The 26,485-nt window shown below is 47.5% G+C and overlaps 1 protein-coding gene across 24 annotated transcripts in view; it reads right to left on the bottom strand.

Moving 5' to 3' along the window:
• The window catches only part of ANK1 (ankyrin 1), a 219,690-nt gene that overhangs the window by 64,633 nt on the left and 128,572 nt on the right, over window positions 1-26,485 (bottom strand). For all 24 annotated transcript variants that reach the window (XM_045459301.1, XM_045459354.1, XM_045459389.1 and 21 more), the window contains 10 exons: window positions 15,278-15,376; window positions 10,732-10,830; window positions 9,544-9,642; window positions 8,412-8,597; window positions 7,229-7,327; window positions 6,433-6,531; window positions 6,040-6,138; window positions 2,169-2,366; window positions 674-772; window positions 172-270 (listed from right to left, as the gene is read on the bottom strand). In XM_045459301.1, the coding sequence (XP_045315257.1) occupies window positions 172-270; window positions 674-772; window positions 2,169-2,366; window positions 6,040-6,138; window positions 6,433-6,531; window positions 7,229-7,327; window positions 8,412-8,597; window positions 9,544-9,642; window positions 10,732-10,830; window positions 15,278-15,376 (1,176 nt within the window). The remainder of the gene's footprint in view (window positions 1-171; window positions 271-673; window positions 773-2,168; window positions 2,367-6,039; window positions 6,139-6,432; window positions 6,532-7,228; window positions 7,328-8,411; window positions 8,598-9,543; window positions 9,643-10,731; window positions 10,831-15,277; window positions 15,377-26,485) is intronic.

The raw sequence follows: 26,485 nt of genomic DNA, 5'->3' as shown, positions 1-26,485 counted from the left end.
TTTAATTGGGAACGCATCAATATACACACATGTTCTTCCCAAATCTGAAGTCTCTCCTATTCTGAGAATTCTAGCTCTGTCCTCAGAGAGGAGATCTTAGGATCACTAGCTAAGCTCCTCTCTGAGCTCTCGGTCCAGAGGAAAGAGCCCTTGCCCTCCCCACGGGCTTACCACGTTGGAGACATTGGGTGATGCCCCCCGCTGCAAGAGGTTCTTCACGATGGGCAGGTGCCCCATGAAGGAGGCCACGTGGAGAGGTGTCAAGCCAGACTGGAACACACAAGAGAGGAATGAGAACACAGGAGCCTTTTCTGCTCCTACAAAGAAGAGAGCCAGATGAGTCTAATGCTTTCTTGCTTCTAGGTGCTCCAGAATGGTTTTCCAAGAAAGGGGAGTTAAATGAGATGGGTTTGCTTCCAGGAAAATGACTGGCAGAAGAAAAAATCACTGCAGGGTCATTCTGTCTGCTTTACAACTCAAAAAAAAAAATTGCATCTGATCTTGGAAAGGTCCCTGAAACTCTACACATGTTCTCTTATTTGGTCACCCAACTGATCCCTTCAAGAAGCCCAGGCTTGTACACACATGTGGCTAAGAACAACGAGTCTCAAGACAGCTTCTGGATGAAGAGCAGGGGGCAGAGACCATGTGCCCATCTGCAGAATTCTCCTACCTCGGTGACAGCATCAATGGAAGCTCCTGTCTTCAGCAGCAGCTCCATGACACGGATGTGGTTCTTCTTGCAGGCGATATGCAAGGGGGTAAAGCCATTCTGCAGCCCCGCACATAGGGAGACAGACAAGCAGGAACTTACAACACTGGCCCAAGGAGCACCCAGACTACCCATCAGTGATTCCCAGTGGCCGGACCATCGGTGACTGTGAACCACGCAAGAGGCAGGCGGCTCTCGCCTTCTGCACCATGTATGTTCCTGAACAAGTTGTCTATCAACCCTTTTAAAAATTTTAATCATATTTTTGAATGCACAAAAAGAGCCTGCTGTTTAACGTTTCCTTAAGGGGAGACTGACAATAAAGAGTACTTTTGTGAAACAAATCATGTTCCCTCTCCCCTGAAACCACCAATCATTTTTAGTAAAGTGGATCTCCATATAGCAACTCCGCTGTAGATGTAAATTCCACAAGGGCATGGATTTTTATTTGTTTGTTTTTGTTTGTTTTTCCAGTGCTTTATTCTATTAGGCAGTGGTTCTCAAAGTAAGGGGAGGGGAGGGGACTTCGTCCCACCCACCCCAGGGACACTTGGCAACATCTGGAGACACTGCTGTTGTCACAACCAGAGGAGGATATTAGCACATAGAGGGTGGGGGCCAAGGACACTGCCAAACATCCTACCAGGCACAAGCCAGCCCTCCACAACAAGGAATATCAGACCCAGAATGTCAATAGTGCTGAAGCACAGAAATCCCCCAAGTACCCCCAAATAGTCCCTGGCATGTGGTAAAAGCTCCATGAAAGCTTTCTGAATGAATGAAGGAGCCATCCTTGTCAGACTGGAAGTTCTCCTGCCTTCTAAATTCTCCCCTCTGGGAGTGGGCAGAGAGGACATGGTGGTCAAGGCCATGCTCTGTGCAGAGCTCTGGCCCCACAAGATCCCTGATGCTGTGTCCTCAAAGTGCCAGGCCTGGGGAAAGAGGAAGAGGAGCCACAGTCCCAGGGGGCAATTGGCTTTAGGCGAGAACTTTCATCAGCACTGTGAAAACTCTAACTCCGTCAGCAGAGGAAGGATGCTTAGCTCAGCCCATTGCACTCACCCCCCACCCAAAGCAGGCAGTCTATAGGCAGTCACTATTCCTCAGCATTGGGCTGTCTCAGATGGAGTGGCTCCCCCAACCCACATACATACCATGGACACGGCTTCTTAGTCAGATCTCCGGGACCCAAACCCACCCCTGACCTCAGCCTGTCACCAGGGCCATGGTCATCGGGGTGCAGAAGGCAATACCCAGCTGAATGTGGCAGGGAGTGTGGGGGTTACCATCCTGCCTCCTGGGTCCTAGCAGGCACTGCCACTATCCAGACCCCGAATCTCAGGGGTACCTCCGGGCACCAACTGGTGCCCTTCCCACCAAGCTCAGCCACACAGCTCAGTCCCGCCTCCCTCAGCCTTTGACCCTCTGGCACCTTCTCCAATAGGCTCCCACTCACCAGGGCTCTGGAATTTGGTTTGGCTCCTTTATCCAAAAGGACCTTGGCTACTCTGTGATGGCCGCAGTGGGCTGCCACGTGGAGCGGGGTCAGGTGGTCCAAGGTGATGTCGTCTATCTCTGCGTTGTATTGCAACAGAAGTCGGACACAGTCAAGGTGGTCTCCCTGAGCCGCCATGTGAATTGGAGACAGGCCATTCTGGGAGAAGAGGGAAGGGAAGCAGTTGTAAAGGAAATGAACACAGAAATTCAAGGAGATAATTCCAACCTCATTTCCTACTTCTTCCCTACACGATGCTTCCAGGCAGCTCCTAAGTGAGTTTGGTTCACTCTGGTCCCTGTGGTCATGCTGGTCTCTGACTACACTCTCCTTTCTACCTCATCAAATCCTCCAAAACAGCTCCAGCCAGGCCCACCTCTCCCAGGAAGCCTTCCTTGACCACCCTAGACTTCTGTGAGCTTTTCTTACCTGTCACTCAGACCTTACTCATAGATTTGCTGAATTGTATCTATAACTAACTTATCAGGTGTGTGTATCTTCTCTTCTTACTTATCAGCCTCTTAAGACCAGTGACTATGCTTCATATCTCTCATATGCCCCACAATCCTCATATATGCATGTAACACACATAGTGATCCTTAATTCACGTGGTTAGGAACGAATGAATGAATGAATGAATGAGCACAACATGGAACTCGCATCTAAATCCCTCTGTTCTTTGCCCCTAACAAATCTGTATCACTTAAAAAACTTCGTTAATGGGGCGCCTGGGTGGCGCAGTCGGTTAAGCGTCCGACTTCAGCCAGGTCGTGATCTCGCGGTCCGTGAGTTCGAGCCCCGCGTCGGGCTCTGGGCTGATAGCTCAGAGCCTGGAGCCTGTTTCCGATTCTGTGTCTCCCTCTCTCTCTGCCCCTCCCCCGTTCATGCTCTGTCTCTCTCTGTCCCCCCCCAAAAAAATAAATAAATAAATAAACGTTGAAAAAAACTTCGTTAAGGACTCTCATAGTTTCTTAGGTGGCAATCTATTTTAAAAAACATTAAAGACAGATCATTCACTCACAGACTAATTCAACAAATATTTATTAAGCGATCAATGAGCACCAGGTATGGGTTAAGCGACAAGGAAACAAAAGAGAACAGACATAATCCCTGGCCTAAAGAAGCTTATAGTCTGTCAGGTAAAAGAGTGGAAACAGATACATTGTTGCTGTTCAGTGTGGTAACATCAGGAAAGGCAAGATCAAAGCACAGAGGTCCACAGCAGGGTGGATGGGGAGAGACGGCTTTCAGGAGGAGGTGGTCCTGAGCTAGGACTTGGCCAGGAAGACAAAAGGGGAAGAATCTGCCAGCGAAGGGAGCAGTGTGAGCTATACCACAGAGGCAGCCATCCTTGGGAAACTTAGGGAGCTCAATGCAGTTAAATCCCAAAGGAGGACAAAGTGTGATGGGGGCTTGGAGCTGGGTGGGGGGCAGGCAGGAGTTGGATCATGACAATCCATGAGCTCAGAAGCTGGGATATGAGCTCTAAGAAGAGGATTTTCAGCAAGGGAGATACACAATCAGGCTGCAGGACAGCTTGTATTGTGTACTAGGTTGCCCTGTGTCACCTCAAAATCCACATGTTGGTGGCGCCAGGGTGGCTCAGTTGGTTGAATGGCCAACTCTTGATTTCAGCTCAGGTCATGATATCACATTTGTGAGATTGAGTTCTGTGTTGGGCCCTATGCTGAGTGTGGAATCAGCTTGGGATTCTCTCTCTCTCTCTCTCTGTCTCTCTCTCTCAAAACAAATAAACTGAAAGAAAGAAAGAAAGAAAGAAAGAAAGAAAGAAAGAAAGAAAGAAAGAAAAGAAAAGAAAAGAAAAGAAAAGAAAAGAAAAGAAAAGAAAAGAAAAGAAAAGAAAAGAAAAGAAAAGAAAAATCCACATGTTCAAGTCCTAACCCCAGGAGCTCAGAACATGATCTTATTTGGAAATTGAGTCATTGCAGATGTAGTTAGTTAAGATGAGGTCGTTAGTGTGGGCCCTGATCCAGTATGACTGGTGTCCTCCTAAAAGGGGGAAATTTGCACACGGCCCCTCACACAGAGAGAGAATGCCTCTGAAGGCAGAGGTCAGGGCGATGCATCTACAAGCCAAGGAATGCCAAAGACTGTGAGCAACCACGGGAAGCCAGGAGACCGGCCTGGAACAGATTCCCCTTCACAGCTCCCAAAGGTACCAGCCCTGCTGACACTGATCTCATATTTCCAGCCTCCAGAACTGTCAGGCAATGGGCCTCTGTTGTTCAGGCCACCTAGCGTGTGGCACTTTGTGACAGCAAACCAACACAGCTCGTTGCCACTTAGTGAGTTTTATGGAGGTCCTAACTTATTTCCCAGTTGAAGAGTCAGAAGTTCTCAGTGAAGAATTTTCATGACTGCCTTTTTAAGCCCCATCCTCATAATCTGGGTAATATAAAATCATTACCAACTTAGGAACCTTTATGTAAGTTTAAACACAGGACCCTTGTGGGAAAACGCTGAGAATTTCCTGATCTGACAACAGAATCGGTGGTAGCAGTTCTACCTTCACTTACCCGAGGATTTTTACTTTTATATTATCTCATGTGATCATCCCAACGACTCTAGAGACGGGTAGAGCTCTACAGGTGAGGAAACAGAGGCAGAGACAGACTAAGGGACACACTCAAAGTCACACAGCAACTCAGCCGTGGATGGAGGTTTAAACGAGAAATAAACTGGTTTAGGAGACGATACATCCTGCCTCACCCCCAGCCCCCGACCAATCACACACGTACACACACAAAGCCAGCTTGGTGCTGTGAGTCATGACCCAAATTACAGGTAGCTGTGTAGAAAGACTCCCATGATGATCTGTCACGGAATGGACGGCTTTCATGGTTATGGGCTATCTGCAACTGCCCACACAAGACCTCTGGGGAGGCTGTGAATGGGCCTGGTTTCTCTCTTGTTCTATTCTGACACCCTTCCAAATTCACCCCAACGAAGTGGGCAGAAGGCCTAGGGGAGGTATAAGCAGTACGAGGTGGTCTGACAGCTTTAGCCCCAGGAAGACTCAAGAGCTGAAGGAGGGGCCTTTGCTCTGGCCCTTCATGGACCTTGAGAGGAGCTATTCTGTTTTCTTTTTTAACTTCACTTCAGTCTGGCCCAGGCTCTAAAGACTTCTTGGGGTGCTTAGAGTCTGTCTTTTCTTGGAGCCAAGATAAAAGACACAAGGGTTAATCTAGAGCTGTAGCAGGCAAATGACAGTCCGTGGGTCAAATCTGGTCTGCTGCCTGTCTTTGTAAATAAAGTTTTATTGGAACATGACTGCTAGTTTGCATATTATCCATGGCTGCTTTCCTACAACAATGGCGGAGTGGAATCATTGCAACAGAGATCATGGCTTGCAAAGTCTATCTGGCCCTTTAGGGAAAAAGTTTGCCGTGCCTGAGATAGATAATAGTTAGACCTATACTGGGGCTCCTGGGTGGCTCAGTCACTTAAGCGTCCGATTCTTGATTTCAGCTCAGGTTATGATCTCAACAGTTGTGAGTTCCACCCCCACATTGGGCTCTGTGCTGGTGATGTGGAGCGTGCTTGGGATTCCCTCTGTCTTTCCCCCTCTGCCCCTCCCTGGCTCATGCTTTCTCTCTCAAAAATAAAATCAAATAAACATTAAAAAAATAATTAGAGCTATACTGAGTGTCTCCTGTGTGACAGGCATCAGGGTACACATCACACATCACTGGTTCTGCGAGTAGTATTAGCATCTCTGTTTTTCAGAAGTGGGATTTGATCCTGGGTCCCCCTGACCTGGACCCCTGGGGAAAAGATGTTCCTCATGGGAGGGAAGCAGGGAAGCACAAACCTTGGTTTTAGCTTGGATGGGTGCCCCGTGGTCCAGCAGGATCTCTGAGATTCGCACGTGCCCATTCCGAGCTGCACAGTGGAGAGGTGTCAATTCATCCTTTAAAAGACAGGGTCCAAAAGAGAAAGCCCCAAAGGCACCTATCAGAGCCACCGGAGGGAAGACTGCCCGCAGTATCACTGCAGCCACAGAAGCGGGGATGCTTCCTGAAAGACCACCTCAACTTGAGCACATCTCACTATGTCTCCTGCTGCATCCTGGCTCCCACTGCGAGCTAGTCCAGGATGCTGGAGGCCCATCACTAGCTGGTCCCTGAGAGCCACCACTCCAGCTGTGACTCTGGAAGGCAGAACTCCCTCTCTGGGCCTTGCCACGGAGCTCGCTGGCACCCACCTTGGTCCTTGTTTCTATCTGGGCCCCGCGGTCTAGCAGGAGCCGCACCATGATCACGTTCCCCCTGCGGGAGGCGATGTGCAGTGGCGTGATGCCGTTCTGGAAGGGAGGAACAGGAACCAGTGAGGGTTTGGCACCTCCCCCTCCAATGCCGCTGCTATGCTCCCCACTCCCCCTGGATCCCAGCCTCAGCCCGACAGCGGCAGCAACATAAGAGGCCACGCTAAGCCTACCATTAGTCCATTTCTCACCCAAGAAAGGTTTCAAAATCTATGAGGATGTGACAGCATGGTGGTTAATCTCACCAATCTGACCAAGCCATGTCTCCCAGAGTCATCCTAACAGATTGGAAGAATCTGCCCTCCAGGCTTGCCACCTCGAGAATGGGCAAACAGAAACTGATATGCAGGTGATCAGAAACCCATCCATGAGGGGCACCTGGGTGACTCAGTGGGTTAAGCGTCCGACTCTGGATTTCGGTTCAGGTCCTGATCTCACAGTTTGTGAGATCAAGCCCCGCAATGGGCCCCATGCTGACAGTGGGGAGCTTGCTTGGGATCCTCTGTCTCTCCCCCTCTCTGCCTCTCTTTCTCTCTCAAAAATAAATAAATAAACATTAAAAAAAAAAAAAAAGAAACGCATCAATGAGCAGCCTCAATAAACACCAGGTGGTCCCACACATGGTCACTTGTACCATAAGGAGGAAATCCATGGTGTCAAAGCGAGAGGCAGAAGCCCAGAGGCCAGACAAGCCCAAACCCCTGGCCTGAGTGCGGGGTCTGCCAGAGCACCTTACCTGTGGCGTGAAGTTGACACTGGCACCCCTGTTGAGGAGTAACTGGGCCACGTTGAGGTTCTCATAGTGAGCTGCGATGTGGAGGGGGGTGAATCCCGTCTGAAGCACGACAGAGGGGGAAACAACTTGTCACAAGCCTCGCCCTGTCATTTTCCATCTCAGAATCAGCACAGGGATTCTGGAAACGTTGGCAGGGCCAGAGGACCCGATGTGGAAAGATTTTGACTGATGAGAACATTTGCTGAAGGGATCAAGGAATGCTTTCTGGCAAGTCATATTCAAAGCTAGGTCCTACCTCTGAGGGACCCACGTTCTTTGTACTGTGGTTCACATGGACAAACCATGCGCTAGCATGACCTGCAACTCTGCAGGGCCCACTCACGTGAATGGTTATTTACAAAGAGATTTGAATGAATGAATGAAAAGTGCTTTGGGGTCCGTGATCTGAGCTCTAGAGATTGTTTCAGCCCTCTAAAGGGGTGTCGTGACTCAGCTGCTGGCCAAAGGCAGCCCTTGGACCTCTTCCGGGTCATTGTCATTATTCTGTCCTATAACCTGAGACCATGCCTAATCCGGTCAGCAGTTTTCAGACAAAACTCAGTGACCGTGGGCTGGAGGGACCGTGTGAATAGCTCAGTGCAATCCACTCCCACTGCAAGAGAAGTAATTAACAGCCCAAACTTACAGATAGTGGATCAGTAGTGCCTCAAAACATCAGACAGCTAGCTGTCCAGGCCCCTGGGGAGCCCTCCCAGTCCTCATCTCCCCATGTGTGGACACTTCCCTTCCTCCACTAGGGGCCAACCAGGAAAAGAGGGGTATAATTCTAGAACACCACCCGCTAGATTCCCAAGTTTCACTCCGGCCAGAGACCCAAGCTGCCCTGAACACTCCTCTGGATGACCTAGAGCAACAAGAACCATTCCTGCTCCACACCAAGCACATCTCTCCTGGTGTTCACCAGGGGTTTAAAGTGAGGCTGTCGACTGTAGCTCCTACGGGTCCCAGCAGGAATCTGAAGGCCCTGTGGGAGCTGGTGTTCAGTGTGCATGGCTGGTACCACCTCTGGCCTCGGCTCATTCTTGGGGAGCTGTTGGGAGTTAACAGTGCCTCTGTAACCCGTACGGCTCCGTGGTCCAGGTACTAGAATTCTCCTGGTCCTCCTGGTCCCGGCTGCCCTCACCTTGGAAAGCACGTCCGGGTTGGGGTCATTCTGCAGAAGCACCGCAGCTGTCCGGGTGTCATCATTACGGGCTGCGATGTGCAGGGCAGGGAGGCGCACCTTGCCCTTTGTCCCGTAGTTGATGAGGTGTGCCACCACGTTCTCATGGCCCTGCTGCAGAGCCACAGCTAGAGGAGTGAAGCCGTCCTGGCCAGAGGAAAGGAGGAAAGATGCATTTGCTCTGACCGTATCTGACCACTTGCTGTCCTCAAGCCAGGACCCACGCTTTCACACCTCAGGGCTCTTGCTCATGACGGGCCCTCAGCCTGAAACGACTTTCTTACAACTCAAAGCCCTCTTCATCTGTCAAGCTCAGTTTAAATGCCACCTGGTCCCTAAAGCCTTTCTTGGCCCCACTTTTTTTCTCCGTAATCCCACAGAGCCTACAGCCACTAATTTTCCTTTGTAACTCGCTCCCAGTCTCACTGCGTGCTCCGAGGGCTTTTCACTGCCCTCTGTTTCTCTGCCTACCCTTTCTGTCACCCGATCCACTGGTGCCAGGCCAGTGCCTTCAACATGGCAGAAGATCACTCATTTATTCATTTCATGAGTATTATTAACACCTACCAAATACTAGAAACTATGCCAGGCACTGAGGATTTGATTGTGAGCTACTGTCATTAATCCCCTCAGTTGTGTGCTAAGGGGCACAGGACCCCGTGGACTGGCAAAGCAGAATGAGAACAAAGTCATGTAATTGTTGGCTCTATCTAGTTCAATTTCATCACTTCATCAATGACAAAACTCAGGATCAGAGCTGAAATGACTCATGGTTTATGGCAGGATCCTTTCTCATTAAGGTCCAGCCTTCAGTGGTGCTTAATGTGGGAAGGACAAGCTTGACTCTGATGTCATTTCTCTGGTATGTGTCTGGGCATTCCTCAAGACCCATGACTTTGTCTCTCACTCCCTTGAAGAGCCCGATGGCACCCAGGATGAGTGCAGTGATCAGAAGGTAGAGAGCACTCTGTGACACTTTACGCGGATCGTGACTGAGGAAGCATCTTAAGCCTTGTCCGAGGAATGCACGCCCCCGGCAACATCCTGTCTCTGGAGATGTCCCACAGTGAGGCCATTTGCCCAAGGTACTTACTTCTGTGGCTACATTCTGATTAGCTCCATTTTCCAGTAAAAACTTAACCACTTCCAAGTGATTCTCTTGTGCTGCCATGTACAAGGGTGTAAAGCCTTTCTGTAAACCAAGAGAAAACGTCATTAAAATTTACCCACAAAATTAGGGAGACATGCTAAAACTGGGGCAAAATCCTCATAACTGGAGGACAACTCTCTCTTCGTTGTATTTTCAGCTAGCCCACAGGGCCATGTCCCCACCAGTATCTCCTGTTGTAAAAACTCACGGACACTTTGAAACGACTTAGTTGGGGGGAAGGGGGGCATTGAGCCTGGGTGACTCACTTAGTCAAGCAACCAACCTCGGCTCAGGTCATGATATCACGGTTCTTGATTCAAGCCCCACATCAGGCTCTGTGCTGACAGCTTGGAGCCTGGAGCCTGCTTCAGATTCTGTGTCTCCCTCTCTGCCCACACCCTTCTCATGTTCTGTCTGTCTGTCTGTCTGTCTCTCTCTCTCTCTCAAAAATAAATAAACATTTATGGGGTGCCTGGGTGGCTCAGTAGGCTAAGTGTCCAACTTCCGCTTAGGTCATGATCTCGAGGTTCCTGAGTTCAAGCCCTGCGTCAGGATCTGTGCTGACAGCTCAGAGCCTGGAGCCTGCTTCCCATCCTGTGTCTTCCTCTCTCTCTGCCCCTTCCCACTCATGCTCTGTCTGTCTCTGTCTCTCAAAAATAAAAAATAAAAATGTTTTTAAAATAAACAAACAAACATTTAAAAAATTTAAAAAAAAATAAAAAGAAATGGCTTAGCGGGATTTATTACAAAAGGGCACCAAACTGGGGGTTGACATTCTATGGAAGTCAGCCTCTTACAAACACACTCCCCCTCTATTTTCACTCCCTTCTTTGTGAACCCCCTATGTCCCATGTCCTACCCACCCCTAAACACAGTCTCTCTCCCCAAAGGAGCCATAGCTAGATATATTATTTGTCTGGTTTCACTGAACAGAGATGGGGTCCACAATGATCAACCACATCGTGCTTAGAATGCATAACAGAAGCATGAACAAATAGTAAGGGATGCCTTTGTTATTGCTTAGAGACACATTGCCGATTAAGCTATTCAGTGCACCCACTACATAATAGAAATACAGGTGGAAAAGAAGGGCAATGCCCTCTGGCCCAGGACCCGGGAGAGAGCCGTCACCTGCGACTGGGCGTTGACATTGGCGCCATAGTTGACCAGCTCCCGGACCACCTCATCCTGACCTGCGAGGGCGGCGATGTGCAGAGCTGTGTTCCCTTTCTGAAACACACGGGGAGAGGAAGCAGAGATTTCCCACCAGGCTGCCAACAATATTGTGACCATCAAAGGTAAAGTCGCTGTTAAAGGTATACTAACAAGGGTGCTGGCTGGGGTGGGGGACAGTGGGCTTTCTTTAGACCCAAAATGGGTAAACAACACACATGAGTGTGCCTGACCCATTATACACCTTGAAATGGTACTGAAAGCCCAAGGAGGAAAATTCTTGCTCTCCAAAAACAAAAACAAAAAACAAAAAACAAAAAAAACCACCTCACGCTAATGGATAAAAAAACCACTTCTCAACACCTAATCTGCTGCATGCAGACGTAGCATTCTGTCATCAGCTGACAGACCCGTCAGCATTCCTCAGGACACACACTGACAGATTTGCCAGGCGAGCCGGCCTCCTCAGACTTCCAGCTCCTCACATCCAGCTGTAACTCTGCAGGATGACACAGAGCCCCCTGCCGTGAGGCCTGGAGCTCTGGGGAAGGAGGCCAGCAGGACCTGTGGACTCAGCACCCTTAACCTGGGGACGGAGGGAGGAGAGGCAAAGAGATTTAAGGGTAGCAATATGTAAAGGGGGGGGGGGTAATAAAATGAACTATATAGTGCATCTAGGGAAGGGAAGAAGAATATGGAATTAAAAGGGGGAAATAAATAGGAATGAATTCTTACTACAAAAAAACAAAAACAAAAAAAGACTATTTGACATATTAATCAGTAAAATACATATGAGCCAGGGCTTCTCCAGATTAGAGAGGAGACAAAAGCGAGAGAGAATAGTACACAATTGTTTTAAAGTCAACTTTTTTGGGCACCTGGATGGCTCAGTCAGTTAAGCATCCGACTTTGGCCCAAGTCATGATCTTAGGGTTCGTGAGTTTGAGCCCCGTGTCGGGCTCTGTGCTGACAGCTCAGAGCCTGGAGCCTGCTTCAGATTCTCTGTCTCCCTCTCTCTCTGCCCTGGCCCTGCTCGTGTTCTGTCTCTCTCTCTCTCTCTCAATAAAAATAAACATTAAAAAAATTGTAAAGTAAACTTTTTCAAAGCTAAAACCCTTAATAGGGACTAAGAAACCAGGCAGGTTGTGAGGAGGTGACTGGAATACTGAGGTTTCTTTGTCCAGATTCATCCCAGGTATTTAACAATTGCTAGATGGGGTTCAGGTCTAGCAGGCTTCTTCTGTTCAGGATGCCGGCCTTCCTGCCAGGCTCCTTCCTGCCTCCCGGATATCCTGGGGCTGGAACACAGGCACATTCTCTGACTCACCTACGTGACCCCACTGGCCCCCCAGCTCAGTGAGTGGCAGGCAGGACAGGCCTCACCTGCCAGCTTCAGTCAAATAGGGCAGGTGGGAGAAAACAGGACCCATGTGGGCCCATCTGTCCCCCCTGCTACTTAAGGAGCAGAGACCTCAAATGAACTCAGTATTTTTGCAGTTCATATGGTATATAATTTACCTAAACTACAGAAACACTTGCTAATCCATCTCAGACAACTCAAGCCCCAATAAGTCAGGACTTCAAACTCCATCTATGCACTGGGGCCATCTGTCACTGGGAGAAAAGTGTCCTCACCCAGGCGGAACTGAGCAGCACGGGCACCGAGCTCTGGGCCCCCCAGCCACCACTGTCCCAAGCACCCACAGGTGGGTGAGGAAGCCCCACTGAAAGCTCCTGGGGGCTTCAGGGGGCTCAGGTCTCTGTTTCCAAAGTGTGGCCCGTATCAGGCAGGAGTAACCTGTTTCTTGCCTCCCAAGTTGTCTTTTTGATTTCTCCTGAAGTCCCATTTGATAAACAAAAGGGTTCTTCCTCCAGTATCCATCAGAGAATAAGTGCCAGAAATGAATGTATAGAGGCTAATTAATCATTTTTCATAGAAGTCCAAAGAGCTTACATTTAGAGGCCTTGGCACCTGGGTCCGACTCACTCACTGTACTAAGTGGAACATGGCTGTTGGCAACAGAACCTTCTCTAGAAATCAGGACTCAGAACTCCAAGTCTCCCTATTTAGAAGCAAGTGTGCTGTGCCCATTCATGCGTTTGTTTGTTACACACTGAGCACATGTGTGTCAGGCACCGGTCCCGGCACGGGAGTACAGAGATGATTGAGACTCAGGCTCCTTGACCTCAAGAAGCAACGTCAACTGTTTCTTTCCATCTGCCTCTTTCTGCTCGAAATCACACTCCATCAGAGCTCTCCCCCATAGAAATGCATCGGGGGGCAGCTGGACCCGTGCGGAACCCTGGCTGTGGATCCTGGCCCATGCCACCTTCTGCATCTGGGCTGAGGGCAGCACTGGTGAGGGGTAAGAGCAAAGGGGAGACCCTGGTAGCCAGACCGCTCCCCCAACACACACACCTAGACACACGTGCACACGCTGCGAACTTCAAGGCCTCTGGCCTTGGGTCAGGGGCACAGGGCAAGGAGCTGGGGCCTCTATTTTTTCTACCCCTCCCTCTGCATGAAAGAACATGGCCTGGAAGAAGCAAGAAAAATTTCTTAGCTACATCTGATCCACAAAGACCCACCTTCTCCAATTTACAGGGAGTCCTAGAGCTCCTGGAAGCGGGGGGGAGGGGGCTTCATTGAAGCAGGAGCCCGGTAGATGCAAGCAGAGAGATTAGGGCTTTCTCCCTCACTACCTGCGTTGATGCTGATCACAGGCCTCTAAGAGGCAGAGAAGGGAGGATGGGGACAGATGCTTTTGTTTTGTGCTTTAAAAACATTTAAGCACATTTAGGAAACTCTACTGGTTTTGGCTTTTTACTCTTTTCTTTTTTTAATCTTTCTCATGCTCGCAAGACCCATTATAATTCCCCAATCTGCTATGACTGTTGCTCAGCCCACGGTTTCTGCTTCACCTTTTTTCCTCCCTCTGTACAGCATTCAGGAACCACGCTGGCTTATAAAACGTCTATAAATAACAAAGACACACCAAGCATTCGCTTGCAAAATAACAATCAAAGGGGGAAATGCGGAGAGCGCAAAAATGCTGAAGCGTCATGTTTGCACAGCTCTTGAGGACGCGCCAGGGGAAGAAAAGCCACCCCAGCCCACACGGAGCCTGTCAGATGGCGCACTGCTTGCAGCCAGGTATGTGAGAGCACAAGAAGGAAAAATAATTGCATCCCCTTCATCCACAAAGAAGGGTGGAAACCACTGGTACTCGTCATGGGGTTAGGGAAAAAAAATGCCCCATATACATTCAGAAAGAGCAACTCAGTCTATTTTACCAGCAAGATCTTTTCACCTTCGGGAAGTGACATGAAAATTACAGAATTTTACCTCAAGGGATGATTGTCCCTTCATAATATTTTGGTAATGCACTTCACAACTACATATTATATCTCTACTTATTGTTCTTCTGATTCTCCGCTGGAGAGGAGGCCCAATGTTTGCAGCACAGAACTGAAATCGAGGCTGGGTATAAGACCATGCTGAATAAACAGCAAACGAAAAGAAAGAGGCCAGAGAGACAGAACCAAGAGGAAAACCATGGGAAGTAACCAGGAAGGAAGAGAAGAGAACGCTGTGCTCAAGTTAGTAGAGAGAGGTGAGTTTTTTGGTTTAGTTTTGCTTTGAAATGCTGGCAACACCTTGTTCAATAAATAAACAAGGCAGATGTATGTGAGAATTAAAATTGATTTTACAACCTACAGATGCATAATTTCATGACTGTGGTTTCTGGACTTAAGTCACTGGCACTTCTAATCTATGGCTATGGGAAGAGCATGCTGGCGTGGGAGGTGTGACGTCAGCCTTGGCCAAATGCCTCCTCGGAGAAGAGAAGGCTGTTCAAGGTAATTGGTAAGGAGAGGAGGTAAGTGTGCGGCTGACCAAGGAAGACTCACTGGGGAAGGATAAATGAGAGGGGTCTGGCTCTCTTCTCTACGCCTCAATAGCAACACGGTCACCGACATTTACCAATTCCTTCCTTCACACCAGGCATTTGACACACACGATCTCAGTTCGTTTTCATACGAATCCTGAAACCAAGTATTACAGTCCCCATTTTATAGAGGAGGAAATGGAGAGTTCTCACCAACTAACTTGTTCAGATACGAGTGCATTGCCTCCGCTGGGAGCCGGACCCAAGGCACCTGACTGTAGAACTGCTAGAGCTCTCAGACCCTGCACTCAAGTCAAGGACCCTAAGAAAACATAAAGCCATAGCGAAAAGGGTTCTCTTTCTAGATTTATAACCTAATGATGAGAATAAAGTAACAGCCCACTGACTTTTGTGGAAACAGGGTCCTCTGCCTTTCAGGTGACTTTGGGGACTCAGAGAACTAGGAAGTGATTGGAAACACAAGAGAAATTCAGAAACACACTTGGCTTTCTCTCACAAAGGGCTGGTTTCCATGTCAGGGTCTGGAATGATACACGAGGGACCTGAACATTTGAATTATCAATGAAAAGCTCCCCGTTCCCTAAGAGACGTACCTTGGTTGTCGTTTCTAGAATGATTTCTTTGTGCAGAAGTTCAACCACCATCTTCACATGGCCTTCTTTAGAGGCCAGGTGCAAGCCGTTCAGCCCATTCTGTAAAGAGCAGAGAGGCAGGAAGAGTGTGGTTAGGAGACGATGCATTCTGTTCCAGACACCCCTTCCCTGTGAAGAGATGTGTGAAGAACCAGAAGGGAAGAACAGGGGAGGCCCTGAGCGGGGCCGGCCCAGCCTCTCCGGGCACTTTTCTATAGAAGCATCAGATGACAGAACAACAGGGCAAGAGCGAGACCACCACTCTCCAGATTCATATCCATATTAAGTGTGGAGACGCTCTCACAGAGCCAGTGGGTGACCTTACTTGAAGTTTAGATCTTGGCCAGGCTTTAGGCAATCACTTCCTTGAAGTGATATAGCTTCAACCCCCAATGCAGCTAATTTTCATGGCAGCAATCAGTAAAGGCAAAGAGGCAACACCAGTACATCCTAGACATTTGTAAGGATAGACACATATTTGGTAGAATAACAAACTCTGAAATGAGGTCTTCTGAGAACTAAATACTGCCAGTCACCCAGCTAGAAGATTTCGACATCAGAATCAGTAGTAAAATAGCCCCATGGCCACCTTGCCATTTCAAATGTGGCCAAAGCTGGTCTGACAGTTCAATTGTAGGGGAAAAAAAATAAAAGAACCAACACTGTCCATGCCCAATCGTCCATCCACGGAAGCAGATCTCTCACCAACCACAGAAAGTTTACGCTGTACCTGGTGAGGTTTGAGAGAAAGCTGCATAGCTCAGGTTTTACTTTGCATTCTTGCACGTCCTGTCTTCCGATCCTTGCACTTGGATGCCTGAGTACTTTTTGGCAAAAGCTGACTTCAAAGAGCGCTACTTAGAACCACAAATAATTCTGACAATATGATGGAACTCATTTCACTTCTGGTGATGAGCAGATCTTGGCTCCATATGGAAAATGATGTTAGTCAATCAGCACTCCCCATGCCCTACTTTTGCGTTCTCTTTCTCTCTTCCTCCTTGCCCACCCGCAACCCCTCCCTCTTGTCCCATTCCTTCCTGTCTCCTGTTTCAGTCAACTCTGTTCTAGCACGTTCCCTTTCAGGGGATGCCCCAGAGCCACTGCAGACTTTAGCTAATAAAAAAAGACCCTTGCCACCATGATGGAGGCACTTGGCCCCTGAAGGTGTGACTTCTCCCCAAACACCTCTACAGCTCCACCATGGGTCTCCAAAACCCCCACTCTCCCTGTGTGTCAGGGCATCCAGGACCAGCGAATGTTCACGGAAAAGACACAGCTGCTCACGTTAGCACCAGAGTCCCCGCAGTCAGTATCAGGAGATTCCTATTAAAAATACAAATATCCCATCTGGGAGTGGTAGCGCATTAATCCTTAATAGGTGAGTTCTGTTGGCGTTGCTCAAACCAGCAGAGGCAGTAGGCGGAAATACTGGAATAATGAGACATAAGACAGGTATCTCATGATGGGAGAATGGAAGGTACCTAAAACTCTACATCAGAGCCTTGAACAGGGAAAATACAACAGGTACCCGAGGCCTCAGAAAAAAAAAGAGAAAGTGGGCTCCAAAGGGAACTTTGCCTAATCTCCATTCAATCAGGCCCTCCCCGCACCCCAGACATGCAGAGCAAAGTAGGCCAAATCTTTGCACGTTAGCACTGCCAGCCTTGGCAAGCTGTGTGTGTGGGTGGGGGGTGATGGGAGGGCCCTTTCACGCAACATTTCCCCATGCAAATGCCTAGAAATCACCGTTGGATGCTTTCCTCTTGCAGATTTTGTACACCATTAAATGCAGAGTCCAGAGTGGTGTTAATTATTCACACCCCGGTGTGAATGGGCTTATCAGATAAAGACTGGGTCCCAGTCAGTTTTGATAACAGAAAGGGAGACAGCAATCTGTTAGAACAGGAACCTGGGGGAGGGAGAAGAACACTGGGTGGCAGTAAACCAGTTCCCCTCAAATCAATGTACAAAACACAAATTCACTGAAAAGCAATTCATCCAGTGACTGGGGCTCTGGAAGCCTGGAGCCACGCCCTTCAGCTCTGTGTCCTCAGCTCTGCCCTGGGGCAGGTCTGCACCCTCCTCCCTCCCGGAGCACTGGGGTCTGCAATCCCCTCCCCAAAACCCAGCAGTGTCTGGAAGGTTCCCCGAGTGATCACTCGGGAACTGTGATGGTGTTTGCGGCTGTGGGAATCTCAGCAGCTGCTGCAGTCAGCTTTCCGCAGGGGACTCAGCTGTGATAGCAGCCAGGGTAGCACGGTGCTGATCGCTGTGGTTTTAGTGCTGACTTGGGCAGCAAAGTACCTTTCTGTGAGCATTCGTTGATCCTGAACACCTCAAAGCTGGGAAGTTGGCAAGTCTACAAGGAAAACACGTAAGTTTACTGCTAATGCTCTGGGGTGGCTGTCCCTGCCCTTTGGACCCAGCGTCAGGATCGCAATCCAGAGAGATTCTAGAAGTACTGTCTGCCCGGGGAATGCTGGAGTGGAAAAGGATGTCAGAGATCCCCGAATGCTGAGGAAATCAAGGTCCAGAGTAGTCAAATGACTAGCTAGAGTCACACAACCTTTCTAGGGCACAGCCACATATAGAACAAATCTGGATTCCTCCCTTGCCCCCGCCACCAAAAAAGGATTTGGGTTTTGTTTTGTTCGTTTTGCCCCTAGGAACTAGTATGTTTCTTTTTATCAGATGATAAAGTACATTTCTCCTTTTTAAAAAAAAAAAAATTATTTATTTTGAGAGAGAGAGAAAGAGCATTAGCAGGGGAGGGGCAGAGAGAAAGAATCCCAAGCAGGCTCCACACTGTCAGCACAGAACCCAGTGTGGGGCTCAATCCCACGAACCATGAAATCATAACCTGAGCCAAAATCAAGAGCAGGACACTTAACAGCTGTCCCCATTTACCCCTTTTTTTTTGATTACCGGGCAGCTTAGAGCTAATAGTCACAATCACCCATAAGGGTCTGGTCATGGCCACTATATTTTAATATCCAGGATTTTATTCATTGCCCTGGTCCATACAAAGTCCCTCTGCTTCCCTCCCCGCATCATAGCTCCCCCCACCCAAAAGCTACACTCTTGGCAGAAGGTGACCACATAAAAGGGATCATCTGAATAGATCTGTATCTTGAATTGGTTTACTTAGATTCTACCCCAGATCCTGGTTCGATGTTCTCTTTCTTCTTTATGGCTTTGTAGCTTTCTGACTCTATTTTTACTTTGTTTGTTTGCTTTCAACATAATCACCCTAAGTTATGTCCAAGTCTATCATTGTGGTGATCTGAACTCAAAGCCCTCATCAGAGCCACAGAACCTAGCCCCGCTTGGCCTAGCTGTCATGTGCAAGGTGCCTACGGCATGCACATATGATGTGCAAGAAGGCCCAGCATTGATCACAGAACAAGATCACATATGGAAACATGGCTGGACCAAACATTTGTCTCAAGTACACATAAGAGTCACAGCAGTTACCTAATGCAAGCATTGACTTAATCCAATTGGGAAAAATTTACTGGGAACCTATTCTGTACCTGGCACCACACTAGAGATGAATAAGACACAGACACTTATCCTTGAAGATCTCAATTTACTAGAGGAAATAGATGCCTAAAAAATAAATGCAAAATAATGTGAAAATGTCCCAAACGGCAGGCATGAGATTAGAAGTAGCACAGAGGAGAAAGGAGTTGCTCTGCCAAGAGGGTCATGAAGCCTTCCCAAAGGCCTTTGCAAGGCAGCCTGTGCACAGGCAGGGTGACAAGTTCATTGACAATGGCAAGATGAGAAGCTGTCTCTGAATTTAAATTTTAAACACAGGAGCTAACATTTTAGAGACTATGCTCCCAGCCCTTCTCATCAAGCGCCTTCCTCCATCTTCCAGGAAGCACTGAATTCAAGAGATGCACAAACACCCAGACCCACAGAGGCAAGCTTTCTCCAGCAACTGGCCTTAGCAGGTGGATAGCTGGTCACCATCTAGCAGCTGAAGTCACTGAATGCCTGAAAACTAAATTATGGCACATAAACACTAAGGAATTGTACAACTGTCTTACTAAATACATTACTAGCCAATATAGGAGATCAATTCCAGTATTTCAAAAGAGTGTTTCCTGGATAAATACTATATTTAACACTTTTTTTTCTTTTTTTTTTTTTAGCTTTATTTGTTTTGATAGAGAGCTCATGCAAGTGCGGAGGGCAGAGACAGAGGGAAAGAGAGAATCCCAAGCAGACTCTGTGCTGTCAGTACACACCCTGACTCAGGTTTGTATCCACAAACTGTGAGATCATGACCTGAGCCTAAATCAAGAGTCGGATGCTTAGCTGACTGAGTCACCAGGCGGCTCAACACACTCTTTGTCTTTAAAGAGATTTATTTTTATTGCTCAAATGCAAAAGGGGTAGGGGTACAAATTATGTGAGCTATTTGTTCGTAGCTATAACTATGGACAGAGATGAGCCATAATCTACCAGCTCTTCAAAACCAGGATCCATGTGTTTTATTTTAGTTACATCAAGTTTAAGTTGTTTCCTAAAAGGAAAAGGCAGGCTGCTATATCTTGCCTTGCATCTTTTCACTACTTTAGCTACGCCCCTCCTCTTGACGCAGAATGGCAGACAGACTGCTGAGGGGGATGATGGAGAAAAACGTGTATCTCATACTCCAAGTAACTGGGTGTAGAAGATAAGCAAGAAGGGGGTAGAAGAGTATAAGAATAAATGCCTCAATTAAATTAGAAGCTGGATTGCAAAAGCAATAACTTCTTGTGACCATTTAAAAAAAATTTCTTTTTAATGTTTATTTATTTTTGACAGAGAGAGAGAGAGAGACAGATCATGAGTGGAGGAGGGGCAGAGAGAGAGGGAGACACAGAATCCAAAGCAGGCTCCAGGCTCTGAGCTGTCAGCACAGAGCCCAACAGGGGGCTTGAACTCACAAACTGTGAGATCATGACCTGCGCCAAAGTCAGATGCTCAACCGACTGACCCACCCAGGTGCCCCATCTTGTGGCCATTTTTGAACCACACGCCTTCCTTGGGAAAACACCAGCTTGCCATACTCCTCTTCTTAGATTCCTCCTTCTTGGTCTCCAATTACATGTACATTCGATTAACTGAGATTCTCCCACAGCCCTTGGCTGCTCAGTTCTTCTTTTTCTTTGCCTATTCTTTCTTCTCTGTGTCTATTTTGATCATTTCTATGGACTTATCTTCAAGTTCTTTGATTCCTTCCTCATCTGTGCCCAATCTACTGATGACTCTATTAAAGAAATGCCTTACTGCCAAAAACACTGGGGCTTTTAAAATTTCTAGCATTTCATTTGATTCTTTCTTATAGTTTCCATCTCTCTAATTCCTCATCTTTTCATGAATGCTATCCACTTTCCCTACGAGATCCTTTAACACATTAATCACAGTTATTGTAAAGGCCATCTGATCATCTCTGAGTCTGGTTCTGTTTATTGCTTTGCCTCTTGACGATGGCTTTGTTTCTTTCTTGTGTGTGTGTGTGTGTGTGTGTGTGTGTGTGTGTGTGTGTTGCAATTTTTAATCGAATGCCAGACATTATGTGTAGAAAGGCAATAGAGGCTGAAGTAAATAGCATTTATGCCTCAAGTGGACCTACCTCTACTATTAAGTTGTTAGTATGGGGTGGGGAGATCTGAGCCAATCAGTCAGAAGTTGACTTAGGTCTGAGTCTTGTTACCTTCAGGGCACCACAGCCTTCAAATTCCTCTAGATGGAGGCTGCTGTCACCTTAAGCTTAGAGTAGAAGCTGGGGTGTTGGAGGGATTCCTGAGTTCCTGATTTCCCTTCAGCTCTCAGCCAGCCTTGCATGTCTGCACCTCAGCTGGGGTCTCTCTCCATGCTCCTGCCCCCCTCCCAGCAATAATATGCTTTTCCTTGTCATGGGGCAGGGAGGCAGCAGGGAAGTTCTCCTTCGTCTTGGCCCAGCCCCAGTCTTATAACCAATACCTCAAAAGCTCTTGCACCTGGATCTCAAAGGTAGGATTCTTGTTTTAAGTAAGTACTCTTTCCCCTCCTGTCTGTGGCAGCAAGACACACCATATCTTTATACTTGGGCTTGGATGGGAGTCTCTTGTTCCTCCTTCAGCAGTAATAGACCTCTCTGTTCATTATTGGCACATGACAGTTACTGGGCCAGGATGATGGTCTCCTGCCCTCCCCCCAGGAGTACAGGGGTTTGGGCTCTACCTTTCCTGTGGCACCACTAGGTCTGTGATGTAGGAAATATTCTTACCTCTCCCCAGGAGCAGAGGTAGTTTGTTTCAATTCCTCTGCACAAAGAATGGATTTTTGCCCATTATCTGAAGATGAGAGGGTTTGTTTTTGCTTCACCTGAGGGAAGGTGTCTGTTCCTGCCTCTACCCCTGTCTGTTCCTGCCTCTACCCCTGCCTGCCTGTTCCTGCCTCTACCTGTCTGTTCCTGCCTCTACCCCTGCCTCCAGAGCCACCTAGTGTCTCCTGTATTCCTGTGTCACCGAGGGAGACTCTCTCTGGTCTCCTGACTTTCCCCAATATTTCTCATGAGCACCCATCGGAGGCATGTGGTTCCAGACCCACTGCAGTTCACACTGACCTTTAAGAATTTGTTAACATTTGGCTTGTACAGTGTTGCTTCTTTCTCCCGTACTCTGCCGCAGCTAAAATGGTGGCCCTTTCCTTGGAGGGGCTTATCCCTCTTTGGAATTCAGTTAACTTGGTTGCACAGTGTGGTCTCAGCCCTCTGATGGGCGCAGGACAAATTATAATTTTGTAGATTATCCAGGCTTATCTCATTGTAGGAGTAGGAACAATGTTTTTTGAAGCTTTTTACATCCTACATACTCCCTTTACTAAGTCTCTAAGACTACCCGGCCCCATATGATCTCATTTCACACGGTCCTAATGGAGCAGACAACCCTTTTATGATCCTGTTTGGTAAAAAATATTCATGCCAAGCACACACACCTGGAGTTTTTCATGTGCCTTTGCTCTTTTTCAGGTAAAATGTCAACTTAGAGGATTTTTCTGAGAGGCAATCTGTCCAACAGGAGGGAGAGGAGATCTCAGCCAGGCTGTGTTTCTTTTAACATTTTTAACAAGAAGAAAAAGGGAAAAAAAAGTCACATTGAGCTTGAATGATTTAATTTGGAGTATTTTTCTTTTACCAACTGTGAGAAATTCCATTGGCAAAATACACAATTCCAGACATTTGTTCTCAGTAAATTGTTCCTCTGTTTAGCATCTCTGATTGCCCCAATTACACTAATTGATTTCTAAATGTACAAATACAGTAGACATGTCACAAGAAATTTAACTCTTATCCTGTCCAATGCAGAAGGTGGTTTCAAATAGAAAAGCTGTGGGGTCCTGAGATCTTGTATCTCTTTAAAACTGCAAGAACATCTCAAAAGTGGCTGCTTACTATCCCATGTGGACACACAACCCTTCTACCTCCTTTTCTCACAGCTGTTTATTTTACCCACAGACACAGCTAGACCCTGCCCCTCCAGAGCAGGCAGCCCCAAGTTGTGTCCTGAGGACTTTGAGGCCCACCTCCCCCCCCCCAACCCCACCATGTGTTCTGAAACTTACTGATTCAGTCCCCCATCCTCTTTCTTTGAGCCAAGCAGTGTGTTTCTAGAGGACTTAAGCTAACATGCTAATGTATAGTATCCAGGAAGCATGATTTTTTAAAAATTCATGAACACCTACTAGTTCAGCTCATCAGATTACTTAGCTACCATCCAGCCAGGCCCAGAGGCAATGGAGCGCTGGCCAGGGAAAGTTTTGATGGCAAAGGAAAGGACTGGAATCTTGGGAAGAACAAGCCAAGAGCAGTGGCAGAGAAAGGCAAGAAGTCTGAGGGCCCCAGAACAAAAAGAGAGGTAGGCGAGAGGGGCTTCTATGTAACATTGCCTTCCTGTAACACTCTACTTTACTCTTGTGGTCAGTGAGGAACTAATCAGAAGATCTTGCCCATAAGGACAAGGATGTATACGTAGAAGGTCATACACTTAGGTTTTTATACTTAATGTCCCACTGTCCTATTCAGTCTGGGTTCTCTATGATTTTGCTACATCTGTCCAGAGGAGATTAGGATCAGACTCTATGTCACAGAAGTTTAAATCTCCAAATAACACCAAGCCTGTACTCTTTGCTCTATTATTGGTCCCCATTTGTGGAGCAAGATAACTGACATTATATATTTGCAAGTCTGCCGCCCTGAAACAGAACAGGAAATAAGAATCTAAACAGGGCTTGTGGAAAGAAAAAAGGATTGAAATGGTTGCCATTTCTACTCCAAATCCTGAGACTGACAAGAAAGCAAGTAAGGGAAGAAAGAAAGGCAGACTATGGAGACCAAAGGCAGAGACAATGAGGACCAAAAAGAGGTGGTAGAACGGGAAAGAGGGAGTGACTATTGCTATAGTCTGACTATATGAGGAAATGAATTAAGCTGCTGGCAAAAAAAGGTCACTAGAACACTATAGATTTTGATTCCTTTCCCCAAAGTGCCTGCATTAAATTTTCAGCCAAAACAGAAATGAGATCAAAAGTGAATGGGAGTTTTCTTACCTTCCCTTCTCTTCCTCTTCCCTTCCCTCCCCTCCCAGCTCAGAGATGTCATTGTCTGAGGAAGCAGGGCAGTGAACCAGAAGGGTGCCTTACAGATGTGCTGATAGCAGCATGTCTGCTCTGAGAAAGAGGAGGGGGCTGCTAGAGTGATTGGAAGATTGTTACACTGAGCAAACAAGTGAACAGACTAAGGATGATGGGAATTAGTGGCAGTCATGTTCCTGACTGTCTGAAGGGATTTACAAACATGGGAAGAGGAAGGGCTAGATAGAAGTCTGAGGTGTTGGACTAAACCTGGAAGTACTGACGTGATCTCATGGATTTAAAAATATATATACATAAATAGATGCAGAACTAGATATAGATGTATAGATACAGACACATGACAACCAGTAGCAATGAGTGCATCAAGTGACCAGATTTTGGTGTCTAAATACCATCCTCCACTAAAAGGAACCTTGGAAAAATGGCTGATCCAAGGTTGGGGCAGGGGAAGTACAAAATCACCCTGGGACAAACAGGTGCCAGAAAGGAAGGACATGATGAGGACATGTCAAAGAACAAAGAAGCCAGCCTATTGAAAGCACTCCTACTGGCCTAATTTAGATTTGAACATCAAAGTAAACCATGAGAGTATCGGCATATAACCCATCAAATAAAATAGGAGCCCATGAGTATGAACAGGTATAAACAAAGAATGGAAAGAATCAGTGAGGGAGTAGGGGAGGAGGAAAAGCTTAACCTTTAGTAGAATACCAGCTAATCAATGTAGAAGAAATGATAGAGATGGAGAAGCATTCTCTGGAACCATCATAGTGGTAGCTGATACAAGTAGAAGGTATCAATGTATGCCAAGGTTGGTGGCTGGAAGTTTGATGAAGAACAGGATATTGGCATTATATCAGAATATCCCTCCCCCCCGCCCCCCCCCACACACACACAAAATACTGATCAACTGCAAACAGAAAAATCAATGACACCAAGAGATGACCAAGGTTAACATCACCAGGGATGGAAAGGGAGGATGATTTCTATGGTACTCCTGCCAACAATGCATCACCCTGGTCTGGCCATAAGGAAACACCAGCAGACACAGGTTCAAACTACAGAATGGAAACTGTCGAAAACATGCAAGACAGGCAAGGACTTGAGAAGCATTCCAGACTGAAGGAGGCTGGTGAGAAATGACATCTAAATACAGTCTGGAAAGACTCTTAGAACAGAGAAAGAGAAAGAAAGGAAGGGGAAGCCTGGGGGCAGGCGGGAAGGGAAGGAGAGAAAGAAGAAGACTGGGGGAAAGTCAGGAAGGAAGGCAGCGGGGAGGAGGGCGAGAAAAAGAGTGAGGGAAAGGGAAAACAATTTCTCCTTATCAGGGCAGTCAGCAAAATTTTCATGGAGTCTGTAGATGGTTGTGTGGCATCCATGCTGATTTCCTGATTTGAAGGCCTGGAGGGTGGTTATGTGGGAAAGTGTCCTTACTATTGGGTGGCACACACTGGAATGTTTAGGATGATGGGGAATTATGTCATATATAGTAGATACTGTAGATAGACACAGACAAGAAGAACAAATGCAGTAAAATGGTAATAGAGAGTCTAGGTGAGAGAGATGTGAGAGTTCTTTGTATTGTTCTTGTAACTTTTTTTTACAGGTTCAAAAGTATTTAAAATTTCAGAAAGAAAAGCAGGAGGTAGGAGGGAGTAGTGGTAGAAAAAAAGGCTGTGGGAGGAGGGACCAGCGCAGTGGGAACTCTGGGCTCTGGCCATGGTGGGAGAGGGTGGCGGGCGCATTAGAAGCTGAGCTCACACACCCTCCTGTTTCTAAAGAACCCAAGAGGTGCAAGTTTTACCGGAGGTCTGAGATTACCCCAAGATGGAAGTCCCAGAGTGCTGCCAAACCATGGCAACCCCACATGGGAACCAGCTGATGGGGAAGCCTCTTCCGGAGGGCAGGCATCACCTCCGGCAGGGCCACCCCACCTGATGCCTCTGTCTAACCCAGATATTGAATGGCTCCCAAGAGACTGCTTGGTGGGAAAGGTCTGCTAAAAATATAGGATCCTGGAATGTAATCAATCAGAAGCCAAAGAGGGCTGAAGCAACTGCCATAAGCCTGGTAGAAAATCACTCCCATGTCCTTTGTCAACCTGTCCTTGTCCCGGGACAGGGAAGATAGACTAGGAGTAGAAACTGAGGGCTGGTGCACACTCAGAAAGAGGTGGCACAGATGGAAAGGAACAAGACTGGCTCTGAGCACTTTCCCCTCCTCTGCTTCATTACAGCCTAGATTTAGCTCTCCTCCCAGGTAGCTGTGATCCAGTGAAATAGGTATTCATGAGGAGGGAAAACACTTGAATGGTTTTCATTATCTTAAAAAAAAATGGAAAGAAAAAGAAAAGAAAGAAACCCACACTACTCAGAGCCTTGCAAGGAGATGAGTCAACCCGGATCACCTTCTCTCTACTCCCGGGACACAAGGCAAACAGCCCCCGCGCTGAGCAGCCCTGTGGCTCCGCAGCAGATCCGCTGCAGGGGCTGAAGGCCCTCTGGGAGCCTGGAGGAGGAAGTGTGAGCTCAAGTT

The sequence above is a fragment of the Leopardus geoffroyi genome, chromosome B1 (genome assembly GCF_018350155.1).
Source record: "Leopardus geoffroyi isolate Oge1 chromosome B1, O.geoffroyi_Oge1_pat1.0, whole genome shotgun sequence".
NCBI classification, from domain to species: domain Eukaryota; kingdom Metazoa; phylum Chordata; class Mammalia; order Carnivora; family Felidae; genus Leopardus; species Leopardus geoffroyi.
Note: the sequence above shows the minus strand (reverse complement) of the source record. Positions and strands in the feature narration are given on the sequence as shown.